Source organism: Lithobates pipiens, unplaced genomic scaffold (assembly GCF_037356315.1).
Source record: "Lithobates pipiens isolate NorthernLeopardFrog02 unplaced genomic scaffold, aLitPip1_a1.2 Scaffold_8, whole genome shotgun sequence".
In the NCBI taxonomy this organism is placed as follows: Eukaryota; Metazoa; Chordata; class Amphibia; order Anura; family Ranidae; genus Lithobates; species Lithobates pipiens.
The window spans coordinates 692518063-692538423 of NW_027507903.1; the positions used below are offsets into that span (position 1 = coordinate 692518063).

At 51.5% G+C, this 20361-nt stretch overlaps 1 protein-coding gene across 1 annotated transcript in view; it reads left to right on the forward strand.

Moving 5' to 3' along the window:
* LOC143962555 (uncharacterized) overlaps positions 1 to 20361 on the forward strand; it is a 79636-nt gene that overhangs the window by 12651 nt on the left and 46624 nt on the right. The window contains exons 2-4 of the mRNA XM_077471821.1: positions 809 to 1162; positions 2440 to 3093; positions 18831 to 18911. Of these exons, the coding sequence (XP_077327947.1) occupies positions 809 to 1162; positions 2440 to 3093; positions 18831 to 18911 (1089 nt within the window). The remainder of the gene's footprint in view (positions 1 to 808; positions 1163 to 2439; positions 3094 to 18830; positions 18912 to 20361) is intronic.

Sequence of the window (20361 nt, forward strand, 5' to 3'; positions counted from 1 at the left end):
CGGTAGTCTCAGGTCAGGACTGAGTGGTGGATTCCGGTTATGGGGTGGCTATCCGGTAGTCTCAGGTTAGGACTGAGTGGTGGATTCCGGTTATGGGGTGGTTATCCGGTAGTCTCAGGTTAGGACTGCGTGGTGGATTCCGGTTATGGGGTGGTTATCTGGTAGTCTCAGGATAGGACTGAGTGGTGGATTCTGGTTATGGGGTGGCTATCCGGTAGTCTCAGGATAGGACTGAGTGGTGGATTCCGGTTATGGGGTGGTTATCCGGTAGTCTCAGGTTAGGACTGAGTGGTGGATTCTGGTTATGGGGTGGTTATCCAGTACTCTCAGGTTAGGACTGAGTGGTGGATTCCGGTTATGGGGTGGTTATCCGGTAGTCTCAGGTTAGGACTGAGTGGTGGATTCCGGTTATGGGGTGGTTATCCGGTAGTCTCCGGTTAGGACTGTCTGGTAATTTCTGGGGATGGAGTCGCTGAATACAGTGGAGGAGACGGCCTCCATGTTTCTCCTGTGTACACCAGCGGTAAGTTCTCCCCACATAGCACCGGCTCGGTCCCCGCCATCTTTGTGTGTTCCTGCTCCTCCTGACGAGAGCCCCTGACAAGGTGGTGGGTGGTTGGTTGGTGGTCCCGTATCCGGAGCTCCTAGTTATCAGCAGAACGCCATCTTGGTGGAATTGGACTTTCTTGGCTGGAGGGACGAGTGAGAATGGAGAAGAATACTTCTAAGGTCTCTTAGTGGAGACATGAAGTGATAAGGGGGGTGCGTCTGATGTACCCCCTAAAGTCCTCTTTGTGTCTCTCCACAGGTTCCGCTCGGGGGCTCAGCTTCTCCCCATCTCCATACTACCTGGTGAAGCAGTCACTGACCTGGGTGGAGGCCTTGAATTATTGCCGGACGCAGTACACAGACCTGGCCAGCATCGAGTCGGATACGGAGCTGATGCAGGTGTCGGCGGTGGCGGTCCTAAATGAGGTGTGGGTGGGCCTGTACCTCTGCTCCCCGGGGCTCTGGCGCTGGAGTACCGGCAACGCCTTAGGAACCTATACCAAATGGAATTCCGGGATGCCCGGCCTGACCTCCTATTCCTGTGCCAGGTACAGCTTGTTAAAGTGGAATGACGGGAGATGTGACTCGAAATTCTACTTCGTGTGTTACAAAGGTGAGTCCATGGGGGCCACAGTCCATAGAAAGATACAGGCCCACGTGGGGTCCACTGAGTCATCTGTGGTTCTTATGTATCCCAGAAACTCAGCACAGGGATGGTGGGAACCCCTCATAATGGGCACAGCGGGTGTACAGCCCCGGGAACTAGGCACAGGGATGGTGGGAGCCCCTCATAATGGGCACAGTGGGCGTACAGACCCGGGAACTCAGCACAGGGATGGTGGGAACCCCTCATAATGGGCACAGTGGGTGTACAGCCCCGGGAACTAGGCACAGGGATGGTGGGAACCCCTCATAATGGGCACAGCGGGTGTACAGACCCGGGAACTCAGCACAGGGATGGTGGGAAGCCCTCATAATGGGCACAGCGGGTGTACAGACCCGGGAACTCAGCACAGGGATGGTGGGAGCCCCTCATAATGGGCACAGCGGGTGTACAGACCCGGGAACTCTGCACAGGGATGGTGGGAGCCCCTCATAATGGGCACAGCGGGTGTACAGACCCGGGAACTCAGCACAGGGGTGGTGGGAACCCCTCATAATGGGCACAGCGGGTGTACAGACCCGGGAACTCAGCACAGGGATGGTGGGAACCCCGCATAATGGGCACAGCGGGTGTGCAGACCCGGGAACTCAGCACAGGGATGGTGGGAGCCCCTCATAATGGGCACAGCGGGTGTACAGACCCGGGAACTCAGCACAGGGATGGTGGGAACCCCTCATAATGGGCACAGCGGGTGTACAGACCCAGGAACTCAGCACAGGGATGGTGGGAACCCCTCATAATGGGCACAGGGGGCTGTACAGACCCGGGAACTCAGCACAGGGATGGTGGGAGCCCCTCATAATGGGCACAGCGGGTGTACAGAACTGGGAACTCAGCACAGGGATGGTGGGAAGCCCTCATAATGGGCACAGCGGGTGTACAGACCCGGGAACTCGGCACAAGGATCTTATCAATAAGGTCCCCAAGGGGTATATTATACTTTTGTTTAGGAAATGATTGTGATTGGCCCATGTAACCCAGAACACAAAACAATGTTCTGCAGCCATAGAGTGCAGTGATCTGCAGGACGCTATATCTGATGTTAGGCCAAGTTTGCCACCTGCATGGCATTCTTCTCCAATTCCAATAATATACATCCCTCCCGATCCTAGATTGTGACTGTGAGGATATTTGATGTTCCTTTATGGCCGAGTGTGGGGGATGGGCAGTACATCGATGTAGTCAAATAACCAATAACAATCCTTTGTTTTCTTTTGCTTCTGCAGCAACCAACACAACAGCGCCCAACATTCCCGCTACTTGTCAGTGGCCCTTGGTGTCCACCACTGTTGCCTCTCTTACCAATCCAATAAATGAAAGTACCCCAGTTGGGAACAACCAACCAACCAACGGACCCACCAACGGCTTCAACCAACAAAACAATGGCCCCAACCAGAAAAATGGTGGTAACCAACAAATCACTGGTGTCAACCAACTAACCGATGGTGGTACCCAACAAATCACTGGTGTCAACCAACTAACCGATAGTGCTACCCAACAAATCACTGGTGTCAACCAACTAACTGATGGTGGTACCCAACAAATCACTGGTGTCAACCAACTAACCGATGGTGATACCCAACAAATCACTGGTGTCAACCAACTAACCGATGGTGGTACCCAACAAATCACTGGTGTCAACCAACTAAGCGATGGTGGTACCCAACAAATCACTGGTGTCAACCAACTAACCGATGGCTTCAGCATACAATCTCCAGGCCTCACCATACAGAAAAGATCTGTAATTCAAGAGGTAGCCTCTAAGATCAATGACTATTCACATTCCTCTATACCTTTAGATGATGCCAATCTTTTGAGTTCCCCCGAAGCTCCTATGCAGACATCCCCTACAACGACCACAACAAGCTCAGTGTCCACAGGTAAGTCCATACTGCACCCAGCAGCTCCTTCTTCACACTCTGATCCCAGCAGCTCCTTCTTCACACTCTGATCCCAGCAGCTCCTTCTTCACACTCTGATCCCAGCAGCTCCTTCTTCACACTCTGATCCCAGCAGCTCCTTCTTCACACTCCGAACCCAACAGCTCCTTCTTCACACTCCTAACCCAACAGCTCCTTCTTGACACTCCGAACCCAGCAGCTCCTTCTTGACACTCCGAACCCAGCAGCTCCTTCTTCACACTCTGATCCCAGCAGCTCCTTCTTCACACTCCGAACCCAGCAGCTCCTTCTTGACACTCCGAACCCAGCAGCTCCTTCTTGACACTCCGAACCCAGCAGCTCCTTCTTGACACTCCGAACCCAGCAGCTCCTTCTTCACACTCCGAACCCATCAGCTCCTTCTTCACACTCCGAACCCAGCAGCTCCTTCTTCACACTCCGAACCCAACAGCTCCTTCTTCACACTCCGAACCCAACAGCTCCTTCTTCACACTCCGAACCCAGCAGCTCCTTCTTCACACTCTGATCCCAGCAGCTCCTTCTTCACACTCCGAACCCAGCAGCTCCTTCTTGACACTCCGAACCCAGCAGCTCCTTCTTGACACTCCGAACCCAGCAGCTCCTTCTTCACACTCCGAACCCAGCAGCTCCTTCTTCACACTCCGAACCCAGCAGCTCCTTCTTCACACTCCGAACCCAACAGCTCCTTCTTCACACTCCGAACCCAACAGCTCCTTCTTCACACTCCGAACCCAACAGCTCCTTCTTCACACTCCGAACCCAGCAGCTCCTTCTTCACACTCCGAACCCAACAGCTCCTTCTTCACACTCCGAACCCAGCAGCTCCTTCTTCACACTCCGAACCCAACAGCTCCTTCTTCACACTCCGAACCCAACAGCTCCTTCTTCACACTCCGAACCCAACAGCTCCTTCTTCACACTCCGATCCCAGCAGCTCCTTCTTCACACTCTGATCCCAGCAGCTCCTTCTTCACACTCTGATCCCAGCAGCTCCTTCTTCACACTCTGATCCCAGCAGCTCCTTCTTCACACTCTGATCCCAGCAGCTCCTTCTTCACACTCTGAACCCAGCAGCTCCTTCTTCACACTCCGAACCCAACAGCTCCTTCTTCACACTCCGAACCCAACAGCTCCTTCTTCACACTCCGAACCCAGCAGCTCCTTCTTCACACTCCGATCCCAGCAGCTCCTTCTTCACACTCTGAACCCAGCAGCTCCTTCTTCACACTCTGATCCCAGCAGCTCCTTCTTCACACTCTGATCCCAGCAGCTCCTTCTTCACACTCCGATCCCAGCAGCTCCTTCTTCACACTCTGAACCCAGCAGCTCCTTCTTCACACTCTGATCCCAGCAGCTCCTTCTTCACACTCTGATCCCAGCAGCTCCTTCTTCACACTCCGAACCCAGCAGCTCCTTCTTCACACTCCGAACCCAGCAGCTCCTTCTTCACACTCCTCCATTCCATAGTTCAGCAGATGCCTTCAGATCCTCATATTGGTGTGCAAAGGATATCCGTGTCACTAGGGCCTTCAGAACCATAAAAGGCCCCCCCGGTCCCCCAGCCGGGGCCCCACCATGGTGGTGTGACCTTTGTGACCCTTGTAGCCCCGCCTCTGGTGTCAGTAGCTTTTTTTTTATGTTTTTAAATTATTTTTTACCATTTAATTTTTTTACAATTTTTAGGAGCCCATTTGGTGGGGGGGGGTTTTGTGAGATATCGGGGGGGGGGGGGGGGGTCTAAACAGACCTATGATGTTTCACAGTTGAGACAAAGAAAGGAGATTGAGGAAACACAGCCCTCACTCTCCATCCCGACAGCCTCAGCTGCACAGAATGAATGGGCAGGAAGAGCTCTGTACATGGGCTCCCCGTTCATTCACAAGCACAGTTTACTATGCCTCAGTAGTGAATAAGTATAGTTTACTATGCTTCAGTGATGAATGAGAACAGTTTACTATGTTTCAGTGATGGATGAGCACAGTTTACTAAGCTTCAGTGATGGATGAGCACAGTTTACTATGCTTCAGTGGTGAATGAGCACAGTTTACTATGCTTTATTGATGAATGAGGACAGTTTACTATGCTTTATTTATGAATGAACATATTTTACTATGCTTCAGTGATGGATGAGCACAGTTTACTATGTTTCAGAGATGAATAAACACATTTTACTGTTTCAGTGATGAATGTACACAGTTTACTATGTTTCAGTATTGAATGAGCACAGTTTACTTTGCTTCAGTGATGAATGAGATCAGTTTACTATGCTTTATTGATGAATGAGGACAGTTTACTATGCTTTATTTACGAATGAACATATTTTACTATGCTTCAGTGATGGATGAGCACAGTTTACTATGTTTCAGTTATGAATGAACACAGTTTACTATGTTTCAGAGATGAATAAACACATTTTACTATGTTTCAGTGATGAATGAACATATGGTACTATGCTTTAGTGATGAATGGACACAGTTGACTATGATTTGGTTATAAATTAACTCAATTTACTATGTTTCAGTGATAAATTAACAAAGTTTACTATGTTTCAGTGGTGAATTAACACAATTGACTATGTTTCGGTGATGAATGAACAAGGTTTACTGTGCTTTAGTGATGAATGAACATGGTTTACTATGCTTTATTGATGAATGAACATATTTTACTATGCTTTAGTGATGAATGCACACAGTTTACTATGCCTCAGTTATGAATGAACACTGTTTACTATACTTCCGTGATGAACAGTTTACTATGCTTCAGTGATGAATGCACACAGTTTACTATACCTTAGTTATGAATGAACAGAGTTTACTATACTTCAGTGATCAACAGTTTACTATGCTTCAGTGATAAATTAACATTTTACTATGTTTCAGCGATGAATGAACAGTTTACTATGCTTCAGTGATGAATGAACACAATTTACTATGTTTCAGTTATGAATGCACACAGGTCCCTTCCACGATCTCCGTCCTGACACATCCCCCAGCGGGGGGGGGGGGGGGGGTGAGGGGACCAGGGGAGCACATAGGACTCCAATCACAGCAGGAGGTGGATAGCGGGGGCAGTAGAGGAACCGATCCCCTCTGCTTTCTGCGGCTGCAGGAGGACAATGAAGGATTCCTCTGTATGCCACGCCCCTCCTATCCAGGATTAGAGGGGAGCCGCACTGGGGCCCCCCTGGAGTATGGGGCTGAGTTGTAATTGAGACCCCTGAGACCCCTGTACATACACCCCTCCTATCCAGGATTAGAGGGGAGCCGCACTGGGGGCCCTCTGGAGTATGGGGCTGAGTTGTAATTGAGACCCCTGTACATACACCCCTCCTATTTAGGATTAGAGGGGAGCCGCACTGGGGGCCCTCTGGAGTATGGGGCTGAGTTGTAATTGAGACCCTTGTACATACACCCCTCCTATTCAGGATTAGAGGGGAGCCGCACTGGGGGCCAACGGTGTTGGAAGCCCCATAAGATTGGGCCCATACCCAGGGCCGTCTTTAATATTGACTGGACCCTGGGCAAACATATTCTTGGGCCCCCTCCTCCATGCCATTTCAATCTCCACCTGCTCTGAGACATACAATACATAGCAGCTAGACTCAAAATCAGTTTACTGAATCGGATCAGGCAGCGATTGTGATTGGTTGCCAGAGGTTACAGTTTATCATTACCGCTCACTGACTGGCTGCTAGAGGTTACAGCACACATTATGGCTCCCTGTTATTTTCTAGAGGTTACAGCGCATGACTTCTGCTTGTTGATCGTTTTGCTAGAGATTACTGTACATCAGTACTGCTCACTGATTGAATGATACTGAACATGTATACCACTCACTAATTGGTTTTTAGAGGTTACTGCATATTACTACCGCTCACTGATTGGTTGCAAGAGGTTAGTGCACAGCTTTACTGCTCACTGATTGAATGCTACAGGTTACTAAACATGTATATCACTCACTAATTTAAGGTTACTGCATATTACTACCGCTCACCGATTGGTTGCAAGAGGTTAGTGCACAGCTTTACTGCTCACTGATTGGTTACCAAAATTCAAGGTGCCGTGGCACCATGTTATTTTGAAGAAGGGTTCCACCTCCGAATTTGCTTACTTTCGCAGAACATGATGTTGGGCTTAATGACCACAATTGTAGGCAGAACTTTCAAGCATGCCCCTTTACCTTCACAGCGGACAGAATTCAGCAGAAGTGATGGTCGATGTGACCTCAGGGGTCCACGACTATGCAGGTTATTTACATGTAAACACAGGGTCTGCAGGTGAGCCATCTGTAAATGGCAATAGGGCATCTGGGCAGCAGCAGCAGAAGTTCACATTGAGATATCAGGACACAGCACGGGACTAAAACTTCAAGGAATAAGGGAAGTTAAACTGGGATAGTTGGCAAGTATGAGGCAGCTGCTTTGGGCCCCCACTACAATGATGGGGTCCAGGGCATCTTCCCCTTTTGCCCTTCCTTAAAAAAAGGTCCTGCCCATACGTTTTCGTTGGGCTGTGAATCGGGGGATCTCGTGGTGTTTGACCATCTTGTCTTGGGACTGCAGTACATGTTCCTGGACTCAGGGCCGGTGCTACCACTAGGCAAACTAGGCAGCCGCCTAGGGCGCACTTATGCCTGGGGGCGCCAGGCCATTGGTGTTCCTACTCTCTTCTCTCTGCAGCAAGAAACTAAGTCTCGGCATCAGCAGGCAGGCAGCCACCTTCGCACATAGTGTCAGAGGTGCAGCCCGACTCCCGAATGAATGGAAGCGAGTAAAAATTCATTGATGGGGACTGGTAGGCTGCATTGATGGGCGCTGGTAGGCTGCATTAATCGGCGTTGGTAGGCTGCATTGATGGGCGCTGGTAGGCTGCATGGATGGGTGTTGGTAGGCTGCATTGATGGGCATTGGTAGGCTGCATTGATGGGCGCTGGTAGGCTGCATTGATGGGCGCTGGTAGGCTGCATTGATGGGCGTTGGTAGGCTGCATTGATGGGCGTTGGTAGGCTGCATTGATGGGCGTTGGTAGGCTGCATTGATGGGCGTTGGTAGGCTGCATTGATGGGCGTTGGTAGGCTGCATTGATGGGCGTTGGTAGGCTGCATTGATGGGTGCTGGTAGGCTGCATTGATGGGCGTTGGTAGGCTGCATGGATGGGTGCTGGTAGGCTGCATTGATGGGCATTGGTAGGCTGCATTGATGGGCGCTGGTAGGCTGCATTGATGGGCGCTGGTTGGCTGCATGGATGGGCGTTGGTAGGCTGCATTGATGGGCATTGGTAGGCTGCATTGATGGGCGTTGGTAGGCTGCATTGATGGGGGCTGGTAGGCTGCATTGATGGACGCAGGTAGGCTGCATTGATGGGCATTGGTAGGCTGCATGGATGGGCACTGGTAGGCTGCATGGATGGGCACTGGTAGGCTGCATGGATGGGCGTTGGTAGGCTGCATTGATGGGCGTTGGTAGGCTGCATTGATGGGTGCTGGTAGGCTGCATTGATGGGCGCTGGTAGGCTGCATTGATGGGCGCTGGTAGGCTGCACGGATGGGTGCTGGTAGGCTGCATTGATGGGCATTGGTAGGCTGCATTGATGGGTGCTGGTAGGCTGCATTGATGGGCGCTGGTAGGCTGCATGGATGGGTGCTGGTAGGCTGCATTGATGGGCGCTGGTAGGCTGCATTGATGGGCGTTGGTAGGCTGCATTGATGGGCGCTGGTAGGCTGCATTGATGGACACTGGTAGGCTGCATTGATGGGCGTTGGTCGGCTGCATGGATGGGCACTGGTAGGCTGCATTGATGGGCGTTGGTAGGCTGCATGGATGGGCGTTGGTAGGCTGCATGGATGGGCACTGGCAGGCTGCATGGATGGGCACTGGCAGGCTGCATGGATGGGCACTGGCAGGCTGCATTGATGGGCGTTGGTAGGCTGCATGGATGGGCACTGGTAGGCTGCATGGATGGGTGTTGGTAGGCTGCATGGATGGGCGTTGGTAGGCTGCATTGATGGGCGCTGGTAGGCTGCATTGATGGGCGCTGGTAGGCTGCATGGATGGGCGTTGGTAGGCTGCATTGATGGGCGTTGGTAGGCTGCATTGATGGGCGTTGGTAGGCTGCATTGATGGGCACTGGTAGGCTGCATTGATGGGCGTTGGTAGGCTGCATTGATGGGCGCTGGTAGGCTGCATTGATGGACGCTGGTAGGCTGCATTGATGGGCGTTGGTAGGCTGCATTGATGGGCGTTGGTAGGCTGCATGGATGGGCACTGGTAGGCTGCATTGATGGGCGTTGGTAGGCTGCATGGATGGGCGTTGGTAGGCTGCATGGATGGGCACTGGCAGGCTGCATTGATGGGCCTTGGTAGGCTGCATGGATGGGCACTGGTAGGCTGCATGGATGGGTGTTGGTAGGCTGCATGGATGGGCGTTGGTAGGCTGCATGGATGGGCGTTGGTAGGCTGCATTGATGGGCGCTGGTAGGCTGCATTGATGGGTGCTGGTAGGCTGCATGGATGGGCGTTGGTAGGCTGCATTGATGGGCGTTGGTAGGCTGCATTGATGGGCGTTGGTAGGCTGCATTGATGGGCGTTGGTAGGCTGCATTGATGGGCACTGGTAGGCTGCATTGATGGGCGTTGGTAGGCTGCATTGATGGACGCTGGTAGGCTGCATTGATGGGCGTTGGTAGGCTGCATGGATGGGCACTGGTAGGCTGCATGGATGGGCGTTGGTAGGCTGCATTGATGGGCATTGGTAGGCTGCATTGATGGGTGCTGGTAGGCTGTATTGATGGGCGCTGGTAGGCTGCATTGATGGGCGCTGGTAGGCTGCATGGATGGGTGCTGGTAGGCTGCATGGATGGGCATTGGTAGGCTGCATTGATGGGCATTGGTAGGCTGCATTGATGGGCGTTGGTAGGCTGCATTGATGGGCGCTGGTAGGCTGCATTGATGGGCGTTGGTAGGCTGCATTGATGGGCGTTGGTAGGCTGCATTGATGGGCGCTGGTAGGCTGCATTGATGGGCGTTGGTAGGCTGCATGGATGGGCACTGGTAGGCTGCATTGATGGGCGTTGGTAGGCTGCATGGATGGGCGTTGGTAGGCTGCATGGATGGGCACTGGCAGGCTGCATGGATGGGCACTGGTAGGCTGCATGGATGGGCACTGGTAGGCTGCATGGATGGGCGTTGGTAGGCTGCATGGATGGGCGTTGGTAGGCTGCATTGATGGGCGCTGGTAGGCTGCATGGATGGGCGTTGGTAGGCTGCATTGATGGGCGTTGGTAGGCTGCATGGATGGGCGTTGGTAGGCTGCATTGATGGGCGCTGGTAGGCTGCATTGATGGGCAGCAAAATGAGGTTTCGCCTAGGGTGTCAAAAATCCTTGCACCAGCCTTGCCTGGACTGTTTGAGGGCGGAGCATGTCCAAAACAGTCCGTGGCTGCCGACCCAGAAGGAGTTCTGCTGGAGTTTTCCCGGTGGTTGCATGCGGCGAAAGGAGTCCAGCTGCTGGGGTGGCAGGGACTGTTGTGTAGCTTTGAAATAGCGTTTAAACGTCTGCGCAAACCGCTCTGCTTGACCATTTGTAGCTGGGTGGTAAGGTGCGGTCAACTTGTGCTTGATGTTGTGGGCAGTCGAGAAACTCTGAAACTCCTGACTGGTGAATTGGGCACCGTTGTCTGTGACGATTTCTCTGGGGTATCCAAATGTAGCAGCGAGATGTAACAGTATGGAAACTGTTGCCTTAGTTGTTGGCTGAGTAACAGGAATGACCTCAGGCCACTTTGAAGGGGCGACCACTATGATCAAGAAGGTGTGTCCTCTGATCGGACCTGCAAAGTCCAAGTGTAGGCGAAACCAAGGAACCGTGGGCCAAGTCCAGGGCTGGACGCACCCTCGAGGAGGGTCTCTTGCAGTTTGTGCACATCCAGCATTGTGATATCTGAGTCTAAGTTTGGCCACCACACATAGCCTCGGGCCTTTCGTTTCATACGTGTGCCCCCCGGGATGACCAGTATGTAGCAAGTCCAGAATGTTTCTCCGGAGGGTCTGTGGAATGATCACTCGGCCTCCCCATAAAACACAGTTAATTCCATACGCCTACGGAAATAAGGTTCATAATCCTGTGTGACGGTTGCAGGCCAACTGGACCGTACCCAGGAGAGTATTGTTTTCAGAAAGGTATCCTTGGCTGTATGGGCTGCTATCTCCCCAGAAGACAAGAAGGACAGGCTGGTGTAACGACAACTCTTGACCGGTGGAGAGGAGTCCATTGACCTCCCTGTCAGTCGGGACATTGCGTCCGCATTAGCATTGGCATCATGACCGCCATACTGGATTTTATAACTGTACGCTCCCAAGAACAGGGCATAGCGTTGGAGGCGGGCCGCAGTAGTCTGAGAGATGCCTTTGTCGGGGCTAAAGATCTGAAGGAGTGGTTTATGGTCTGTCAGTATGGTGAATTCCCTACCATACAGGTAAAGATGAAACTTCTTAATTGCCCATATCAGCGCAAGAGCCTCTTTGTCAATGTGAGAGTAATTGCTTTCTGCTTTTGTCAAAGACCTGGAGGCAAATGCCACTGGTTTTCCTGACCCATCTGGTAAGACGTGAGACAGTACAGCCCCCAGACCATAGGGTGAGGCATCACAAACCAAGGTCAGAGGCTTCTGGAGGTCATAGCGAACACGCATGCGTGACGCCTTCAAAGAGACTTCAAAAGCGCGTTGGCATGCGGCCGACCAGTCCCATCTGGAGTGTTTCTCCAAAAGCTTGTTCAACGGAAACGAGGTGTGTGCCAGATCTGGCAGAAATTTGTGGTCATAGTTCAGCAAGCCAAGGTATGATCGCAGCTGCTGGACATTGGTTGGGGCTGGAGCTTTGACTAAAGCATCAACCTTGGCTTCTGTGGTGTGTATACCGTCTGCGTCCACAAGGTGGCCACAAAACTCCAATTTAGGCACCATGAATTGGCATTTTGCTAAGTTCACTTTCAGACCCTGCTCTTGGAGTCTTTCCAACACAAGCTCCACGTTTTCGCGTGCGTTCCTGGTCCGTCCGTCCCGTGATGAGCATGTCACCTAGCAGGCACTGCGTGAAAGGAATGTCTGCCAAAATCTCATCCATCTTCCGTTACCAAATGGCTGGGGCAGAGGCTACACCAAACACCATCCGATTGTACTCATACAGTCCCTTGTGGGTGTTGATGGTCAGAAACTTGCGGGAAGAAGGATGGACCTCAAACTGTAAATATGCTTGTTTGAGATCAAGCTTGGCGAACTTCGGACCCCCTGCAAGAGAGGCAAAAAGGTCATCTACTCTGGGTAGAGGGTACTGGTCTATTTCCAGTTGGGAGTTCAGTGCCATGCGGAAATCGCCACAAATGCGCAAGTCCCCATTCGCTTTCTTCACTGGTACAACAGGCAGGGCAGGACTTAAGGTGGTGGGGGCCCCTGGGCTTGAGTCACTTTCGGGCCCTACCTTCTATACATTACTGTATTTATGGACGTATAACACGTGCCGGCGTATAGCATGCACCCCAAGTTTAGGAAGGAATAGAAGTTTAAAAATGGCACCGAGATAAAGAGTCCTATGTATCTCTTGGCGGCTCTCGGGTCCTCTCGGCGGCTCTCGGCGGCTCTCTGGTCCTCTCGGTGGATCTTGGGTTCTCTCGGTGGCTCTCGGGTCCTCTCGCAGTCCAGAGCGGAGCCGAGAGTAGCCAAGTGTACTCGGCTCAGCTCACAGTCATGACCAGTCCCTGTGTTATGTCCATCATAGGGCGGGACTGGGTGTGACTCTGAGCGGAGCCAAGTATCTCGGTGGGGGCCTGCGGGGGCCCCCTATTGGGTGGGGCCCATGGGCTTGAGCCCAGTCAAGCCCAATGGTAAGTCCAGCCCTGACAACAGGTGATGCCCACTCGCTGTGCTCTACCTTTGAGATGACACCTTGTTCCTCCAGCCGACTTAGCTCGGAGTGCGAAAGGTACTGTGCGAGCTTTGAAGAACTTAGGCTGGGCGTTGGGTTTCAGCTTGAGTCTCACACAGTCATGCTTTATTTTCCCCAACTGGTCATCAAAGATCTTTGGGAACCGCTGCTTCAGGGACACCACCCATCCCTCATTATCTCCTAATGGAATTGTCACAGTGTTACAGGGATTTATGGCGATGTCTGGCATACCAAAGTGAGCGATCCAGTCTCTCCCAAAGAGAGGGGGTCCCCCATTCTCTAGTATATATAATGGCAGTCTCTTCGTCTGACCCTTGTACAATACCTGCACTTTTGCATAACCCAGTGGGTGGAGTATCTGCTGTGAGTATGTCTGCAGTTTGATTGGCGTTTGGCGGACAGTTGTTCGGGTCTGAAGTTGTCTCCATTGTTTCTGAGTAGAGATGGACGAACTTCCGACGGGACGTTTCGCGAACGCAGCTGAAAGTTCACGAACCGCAAAGTTTGCGGCGGGCTTCAATGGCAGATGAACTTTAAAAACCTACAGGTCATATTTCCAGCCACAAAATAATTACTAGCTGTGCACACATAGTCCCACCACATGGCCACTGACATAACACATGTATAAAGTGAATCTGGGATCGACAACTACAAGCATTCTTTCTTTATCTGTGAAATTTTGACAATTCAGGACTCAGGAGCGCATGAAGGCAATGGAGGAGAGGAAAGGTCAGGGTAGGATATGAAGAGGGGGCAGGAGATGATCACCAGCACCGTGATAGAGAGCACTGACACCAGCACGGTGATATAGAGTTCTGACACCTGCACCGTGATATAGAGCACTGACACCAGCACCGAGATAGAGAGCACTGACACCAGCACCGTGATATAGAGCACTGACACCAGCACCGTGATATAGAGCACTGACACCAGCACCGTGATATAGAGCACTGACACCAGCACCGTGATATAGAGCACTGACACCAGCACCGTGATATAGAGCACTGACACCCGCACCGTGATATAGAGCACTGACACCAGCACCGTGATATAGAGCACTGACACCAGCACCGTGATATAGAGCACTGACACCAGCACCGTGATAGAGTGCACTGACACCAGCACCGTGATAGAGTGCACTGACACCAGCACCGTGATAGAGTGCACTGACACCAGCACCGTGATAGAGTGCACTGACACCAGCACCGTGATAGAGTGCACTGACACCAGCACCGTGATAGAGTGCACTGACACCAGCACCGTGATAGAGTGCACTGACACCAGCACCGTGATAGAGAGCACTGACACCAGCACCGTGATAGAGTGCACTGACACCAGCACCGTGATAGAGTGCACTGACACCAGCACCGTGATAGAGAGCACTGACAGCAGCACCGATACCAGCAACTCGCTGCTGGGCTCCAAAAATATGACACCGCTCAACCTCTTCAAACAGGAGGGTATGGGCATATAGTACGGCGTGCTTTTTTTTGTAGAAGGAAGTGCCTTGTGTCTTGCTTGTCTTGAACCCTTTGCTCCTCCCATGGGACTTCCTATTTTAGCCATGCCTTTGCACTTCCTGTTTGCAAGATAGATTTTTGAGCTCTTTCCAGCGGAGATCTCCCTGTTGTCACCCGTACTGACGTCCACATCTTCACTACTGCTCATTACCAATCTTTGGCTTGCTCCTCGACTACGCTTCCCTATGATCTCAACCTGCAACCGCTCCTTACCAATCTTTGGTCTCAATAATACTATTCAGCCGTCTTTGGGGAAGTAGATTGGAGAACGTAAGAAGTCGTTTAGAATTGCCAAACAAAAACCCAACGCGGCACAAAATGGCGCCCACACCTCTCTTATTGAGCATTCAAGCTTTTATTCTGACGCCCAATGTGGGGAAAACAAATCATTTCTACTGAAGTCAGAACCGAGGTTTGGAGGGCTTTTCACCGTTTATTGCCCTCTGAGGCTGACTCAAGAGCTGGAGGGCCTTCCATCTGGGAGATTCCATTGGGATCAAACTGGAGATGAAGGTTTCAGTCTCACAGAGATTTTATCTCCTTATTAGTGGAAGTCGTTTTATAATGTCTCAAGTCTCCTCTTTTGTCTCATAATCTGCTTCTTCTCATAGGATTGGGGTGGGCAATTCATTTTCCAATGGGGGCACGTGAGAAACTGGGAATATATGGAGGGCCAAACTATTAGGCTGAACATAAATCTGCTGAAGGAAACTTCCCAGGTGTACGGGTGCACAGAACGAGACATGATATATAAAATACAAATCCATATCGGGAACCAACCCGTATGTAATATAGTGATCTAGCACCTCCTTGGGCCAAACATACACGGGGCCAGCAGAGCAGCCTGTCTATGGGAACCCCGTGATGGTTTTTATATTTGCCCTCTATTGTAATTCACTCCCCTGGAATGTGACATCACATCAAGTCAATGCCGACCAGTGCGGGCAAAGATTCCATCCCTTACCTGTTGGGGTGGAGACTAGAGCTGGACCTGGCAACATCTTCACACATGCCCTCACCACCATCATATCCTTGTTGCTCACCTCCAATAGTCTACCTCAGTCATTCGTGGTGCGGCGTCACACTTTCTTCATGGCTGGAGCCTTTTAGAAAGGGCTGATGTGTGACCACCGCCATCTTAGTGACTGGCGGACCAATAAGGCCAGAAGCACAGCTATCGCTAACCTGTTGACTGCCCGCCCCGGTCCAGGGAACCCGCACTCCTCCCCCAGAGTCAGAGTAGTGAAAAACCCGCTGGGGGAGAAAATAATGCCACTGCCATCTCTTGTAGACACCTGATCTTCAGGACATTACGGTGAAGGTGCCTAGGCACGCACACACAGAGTGTTATCTTCCCTCAACCAGGAGCTCCTTCTTCACACTTCTCCATTCTGTAGCTCGGCAGGTCTATTCAGATCCTCATGTTGGTGTGTCCAAAGGGTATTGGTGTAACTAGGGCCCCCATCAGGGCCCAGGTGCAAGAAACCTTAAAGGGCTCCCCTGAGGAGTTTCCGGGATACCCCCCATGGTGGCTGAAACCATGAAGAGCCCCCCTGAGCCCTATCCAGGACCCCCCCCATGGTGGCTGGAACCATAAAGGGCCCCCTGAGCGCTGGCTGGGACACCCTCATGGTGGCTGAAACCATTAAGGGCCCCCCTGAGCCCTGGCCGGGACCCCCCCATGGTGGCTGTACAGGGGACCAATAGCCCTGTGACCCCTGAACATACACCCCTTCTATCTCGGATTAGAGGGGAGCCGCACTGGGGGCCCCCTGGAGCATGGGGCTGAGTTGTAATTGAGACCCCTGTGACCCCCGAGCATACACCCCTCCTATCCAGGATTAGAGGGGAGCCGCACTAGGGGCCCCCTGGATTATGGGGCTGAATTGTAATTGAGACCTCTGTGACCCCCGAGCATACACCCCTCCTATCCAGGATTAGAGGGAGCCGCACTGGGGGTCCCCCGGAGTATGGGGCTGAGTTGCAATTGAGACCCCTGTGACCCCTGAACATTCACCCCTCCTATCCAGGATTAGAGGGCACTAGATAGAATCCTCCCTGGTTGGGCTGGAGAAAGGTTGCTTGTGAGCACATCACCAGAACTCTGGATCTTCTGACAGGACCCCTCTGACCACAGTTGCTGAGCTCCTCCTGGCTTCACTCTCGTGGTCGGCCGTTTCACATTCCAAATACATTATAAACAGGTCTCAATGTGGTTCCATTTCTTGGGTAGCTCAGCTTTGCTTGTATGTCTGTGCTGACTATCTCCCAAGTCCAAATGTGTCTGCTGTGTCTGGCCATGTCTCTTCTTGCAGAGCCACCTGAGATGCTGGGCAGATCCCTGGGCAATTCCTTGACCAATCTTGCCTTGTGTCTTGTTTGTCTTGAACCTTGAACCCTTTGCTCCTCCCATGAACTTATTCATAAGTTAACCTATTTTAGCCATGCCTTTGCACCTCTCGTTTGCCAGATTATTGAGCTCTCTCCAGCGGAGATCTCCCTCTTGTCACTGCTGCTAATGTCCCTATCTTCCCTACTGCTCATTACCGACCTTTGGCTTGCTCCTCTTCTATGCTTCCCTATGATCCCAAACTGCAATCAATCGTTGCCGACCTTTGGCTTGTTTACCAATTACACTTCTGCTCACTCCCTACCTGCTTTATCTGCTTCTGGACCCCGGCTTGTTCCCCTCCTGATGGGGCGATCCTGAGGACCGCAACCTGGCACTAAAATGCAGCAAAACCCATCCCCTCCATCAGAAGCTAAGGTGAACACCGGTTAGTGCTTACAGTCCACACCACGGTTGAGCTTGCCTCATCTACCAGGCTGACCTGCTTATATACCTATCCTGCTGTTTGGTGGGAGCCTCTCTACTAATATCATCCGTACTGACGTCCACATCTTCACTACTGCTCATTACCGACCTTTGGCTTGCTCCTCGACTACGCTTCCCTATGATCTCAATCTGCAATCGCTCCTTACCAATCTTTGCCTTGTTTACCAACTACGCTTTTGCTTGATGCCTACCTGCTATATCTGCTATTGGCCCCAAGCTTGGTCCCCTCCTGGTGGAGCTATCCTGAGGACCGCAACATGATACTAACATGCAACAAACACCATCCCCACCATCAGGAGCTCTGGTGAACACTGGTTAGTGCTTACAGTCTGCACCTTGGTTGAGCTTGCCTCATCTACCAGGATGACCTGCTTGTATACCTATCCTGCTGTTTGGTGGAAGCCTCTCTACTAAAATAGCATCTAGTCTCCATGCCTGACCCTTGACCATGACACCAAAGCTTACAAACAGTCCATAACAAAAATGGTACACCATTCACCTTCTCATTGTGTCTCCTCCACCCTCAAACAGTGCGTGGAACTTCCTTAATTCCTTTACCAATCTTGCCTTGTGTCTTGTTTGTCTTGAACCCTTTGCTCCTCCCATGGGACTTCCTATTTTAGCCATGCTTTTGCACTTCCTGTTTGCAAGATAGATTTTTGAGCCCTTTCCAGTGGAGATCTCCCTGTTGTCACCCGTACTGACGTCCACATCTTCACTACTGCTCATTACCGACCTTTGGCTTGCTCCACGACTACGCTTTCCTATGATCTCAACCTGCAACCGCTCCTTACCAACCTTTGCCTTGTTTACCAACTACGCTTTTGCTTGATGGCTATCTGCTATATCTGCTATTGGCCCCAAGCTTGGTCCCCTCCTGGTGGAGCGATCCTGAGGACCCGTAACATGATACTAACATGCAACAAAACCCATCCCCACCATCAGGAGCTCTGGTGAACACCGGTTATTGCTTAGAGTCTGCTCCTCGGTTGAGCTTGCCTCATTTGCCAGGATGACCTCACCTTCTACTTGGGTCTCCTCCACCCTTAGTCGTGGAGTGGTCCTCTTCCAGGACTGCAGCATAGCCCATCAAGCAGTAAATCTCCAGCACACACGGGGTTCCTCCAGAATCTTCTTTATTGAACACGCCTGAAAACACAGGGTGACCCTCTGCTGTGCTTCAGCCTCTTAGGGCTTTAATTGATGAAGGCCTTTAGAGGCTGAAACGCGTCAGCAGGTTGTCCCGTGTTCTTGTGCATGTTCAATGAAGAAGATTTTGGAGGAGCTATGTGTGTGCTGGAGATTTGCTGTTTTGGCAAACACAGACCTGAGATCGGCAATGGAGATGTGAGAAGTTTGTATCCCACATGATGTTCATTATGGGTCATTTTCCTTCACAGATTCCACCATATCCAGTACCTCCAGCACCTCCATCTCTCCATCGCCAACAACATCATCCCAGACTCCTGAAACCATCACAGGTACACCAATGTCTTCAGCTTTCTTACTGGTCTTCCACCATATTTCCTGAACCAGTGCCAGGGGGTCTAGGTATCCTAGAGGTGTCAGTAATACAATTCAGCCGTCTTTGGGGAAGTAGATCGGAGAACGTAAGAAGTCATTTAGAATTGCCAAATAAAAACCCAACGCGGCACAAAATGGCGCCCACACCACTCTTATCGAGCATACACGCTTTTATTCTGGCGCCCGATGTGGGGAAAATAAATCATTTCTACTAAAGTCAGAACCGAGGTTTGGAGGGCTTTTCACCTTTTATTGCCCTCTGAGGCTGACTCAAGAGCTGGAGGGCCTTTCATCTGGAAGATTCCATTGGGATCAAACTGGAGATGAAGGTTTCAGTCTCACAGAGATTTTATCTCCTTATTAGTGGAAGTCGTTTTATAATGTCTCAAGTCTTCTCTTTTGTCTCATAATCTGCTTCTTCTCATAGGATTGGGGTGGGCAATTCATTTTCCAATGGGGCCACGTGAGAAACTGGGAATATATGGAGGGCCAAACTATAAACCATAAAGGGCTGCCTCTGAACCCTGGCTGAGACCCCCCATGGTGGCTGAAAACATAAAGGGCCCCCCTGAGCCCTGGCCGGGACCCCCCCATGGTGGCAGTACAGGGGACCAATAGCCCTGTGACCCCTGTACATACACCCCTCCTATCCCGGACTAGAGGGGAGCTGCACTGGGGGCCCCCTGGAGTATGGGGCTGAGTTGCAATTGAGACCCCTTTGACCCCTGAACATACACCCCTCCTATTCAGGATTAGAGGGAGCCGCACTGGGGGCCCCCTGGAGTATGGGGCCGAGTTCTAATTGAGACCCCTATGACCCCTCAACATAACCCCTCCTATCCATGATTAGAGGAGAGCTGCACTGGGGCCCCCTGGAGTATGGGGCTGAGATGTATTTGAGACCCCTCTACATACACCCTGCTATCCAGGATTAGAGGGCACTAGATAGATTCCTCCCTGGTTGGGCTGGAGAAAGGTTGCTTGTGAGCACATCACCAGAACTCTGGATCTTCTGACAGGACCCCTCTGACCACAGTTGCTGCGCTCCTCCTGGCTTCACTCTCGTGGTCGGCCGTTTCACAATCCAAATACATTATAAACAGGTCTCAATGTGGTTCCATTTCTTGGGTAGCTCAGCTTTGCTTGTATGTCTGTGCTGACTATCTCCCAAGTCCAAATGTGTCTGCTGTGTCTGGCCATGTCTCTTCTTGCAGAGCCACCTGAGATGCTGGACAGATCCCTGGGCAATTCCTTGACCAATCTTGCCTTGTGTCTTGTTTGTCTTGAACCTTGAACCCTTTGCTCCTCCCATGAACTTCCTATTCCTACTTTTGCACTTCCTGTTTGCCAGATTATTGAGCTCTCTCCAGCGGAGATCTCCCTCTTGTCACTCGTGCTGATGTCCCT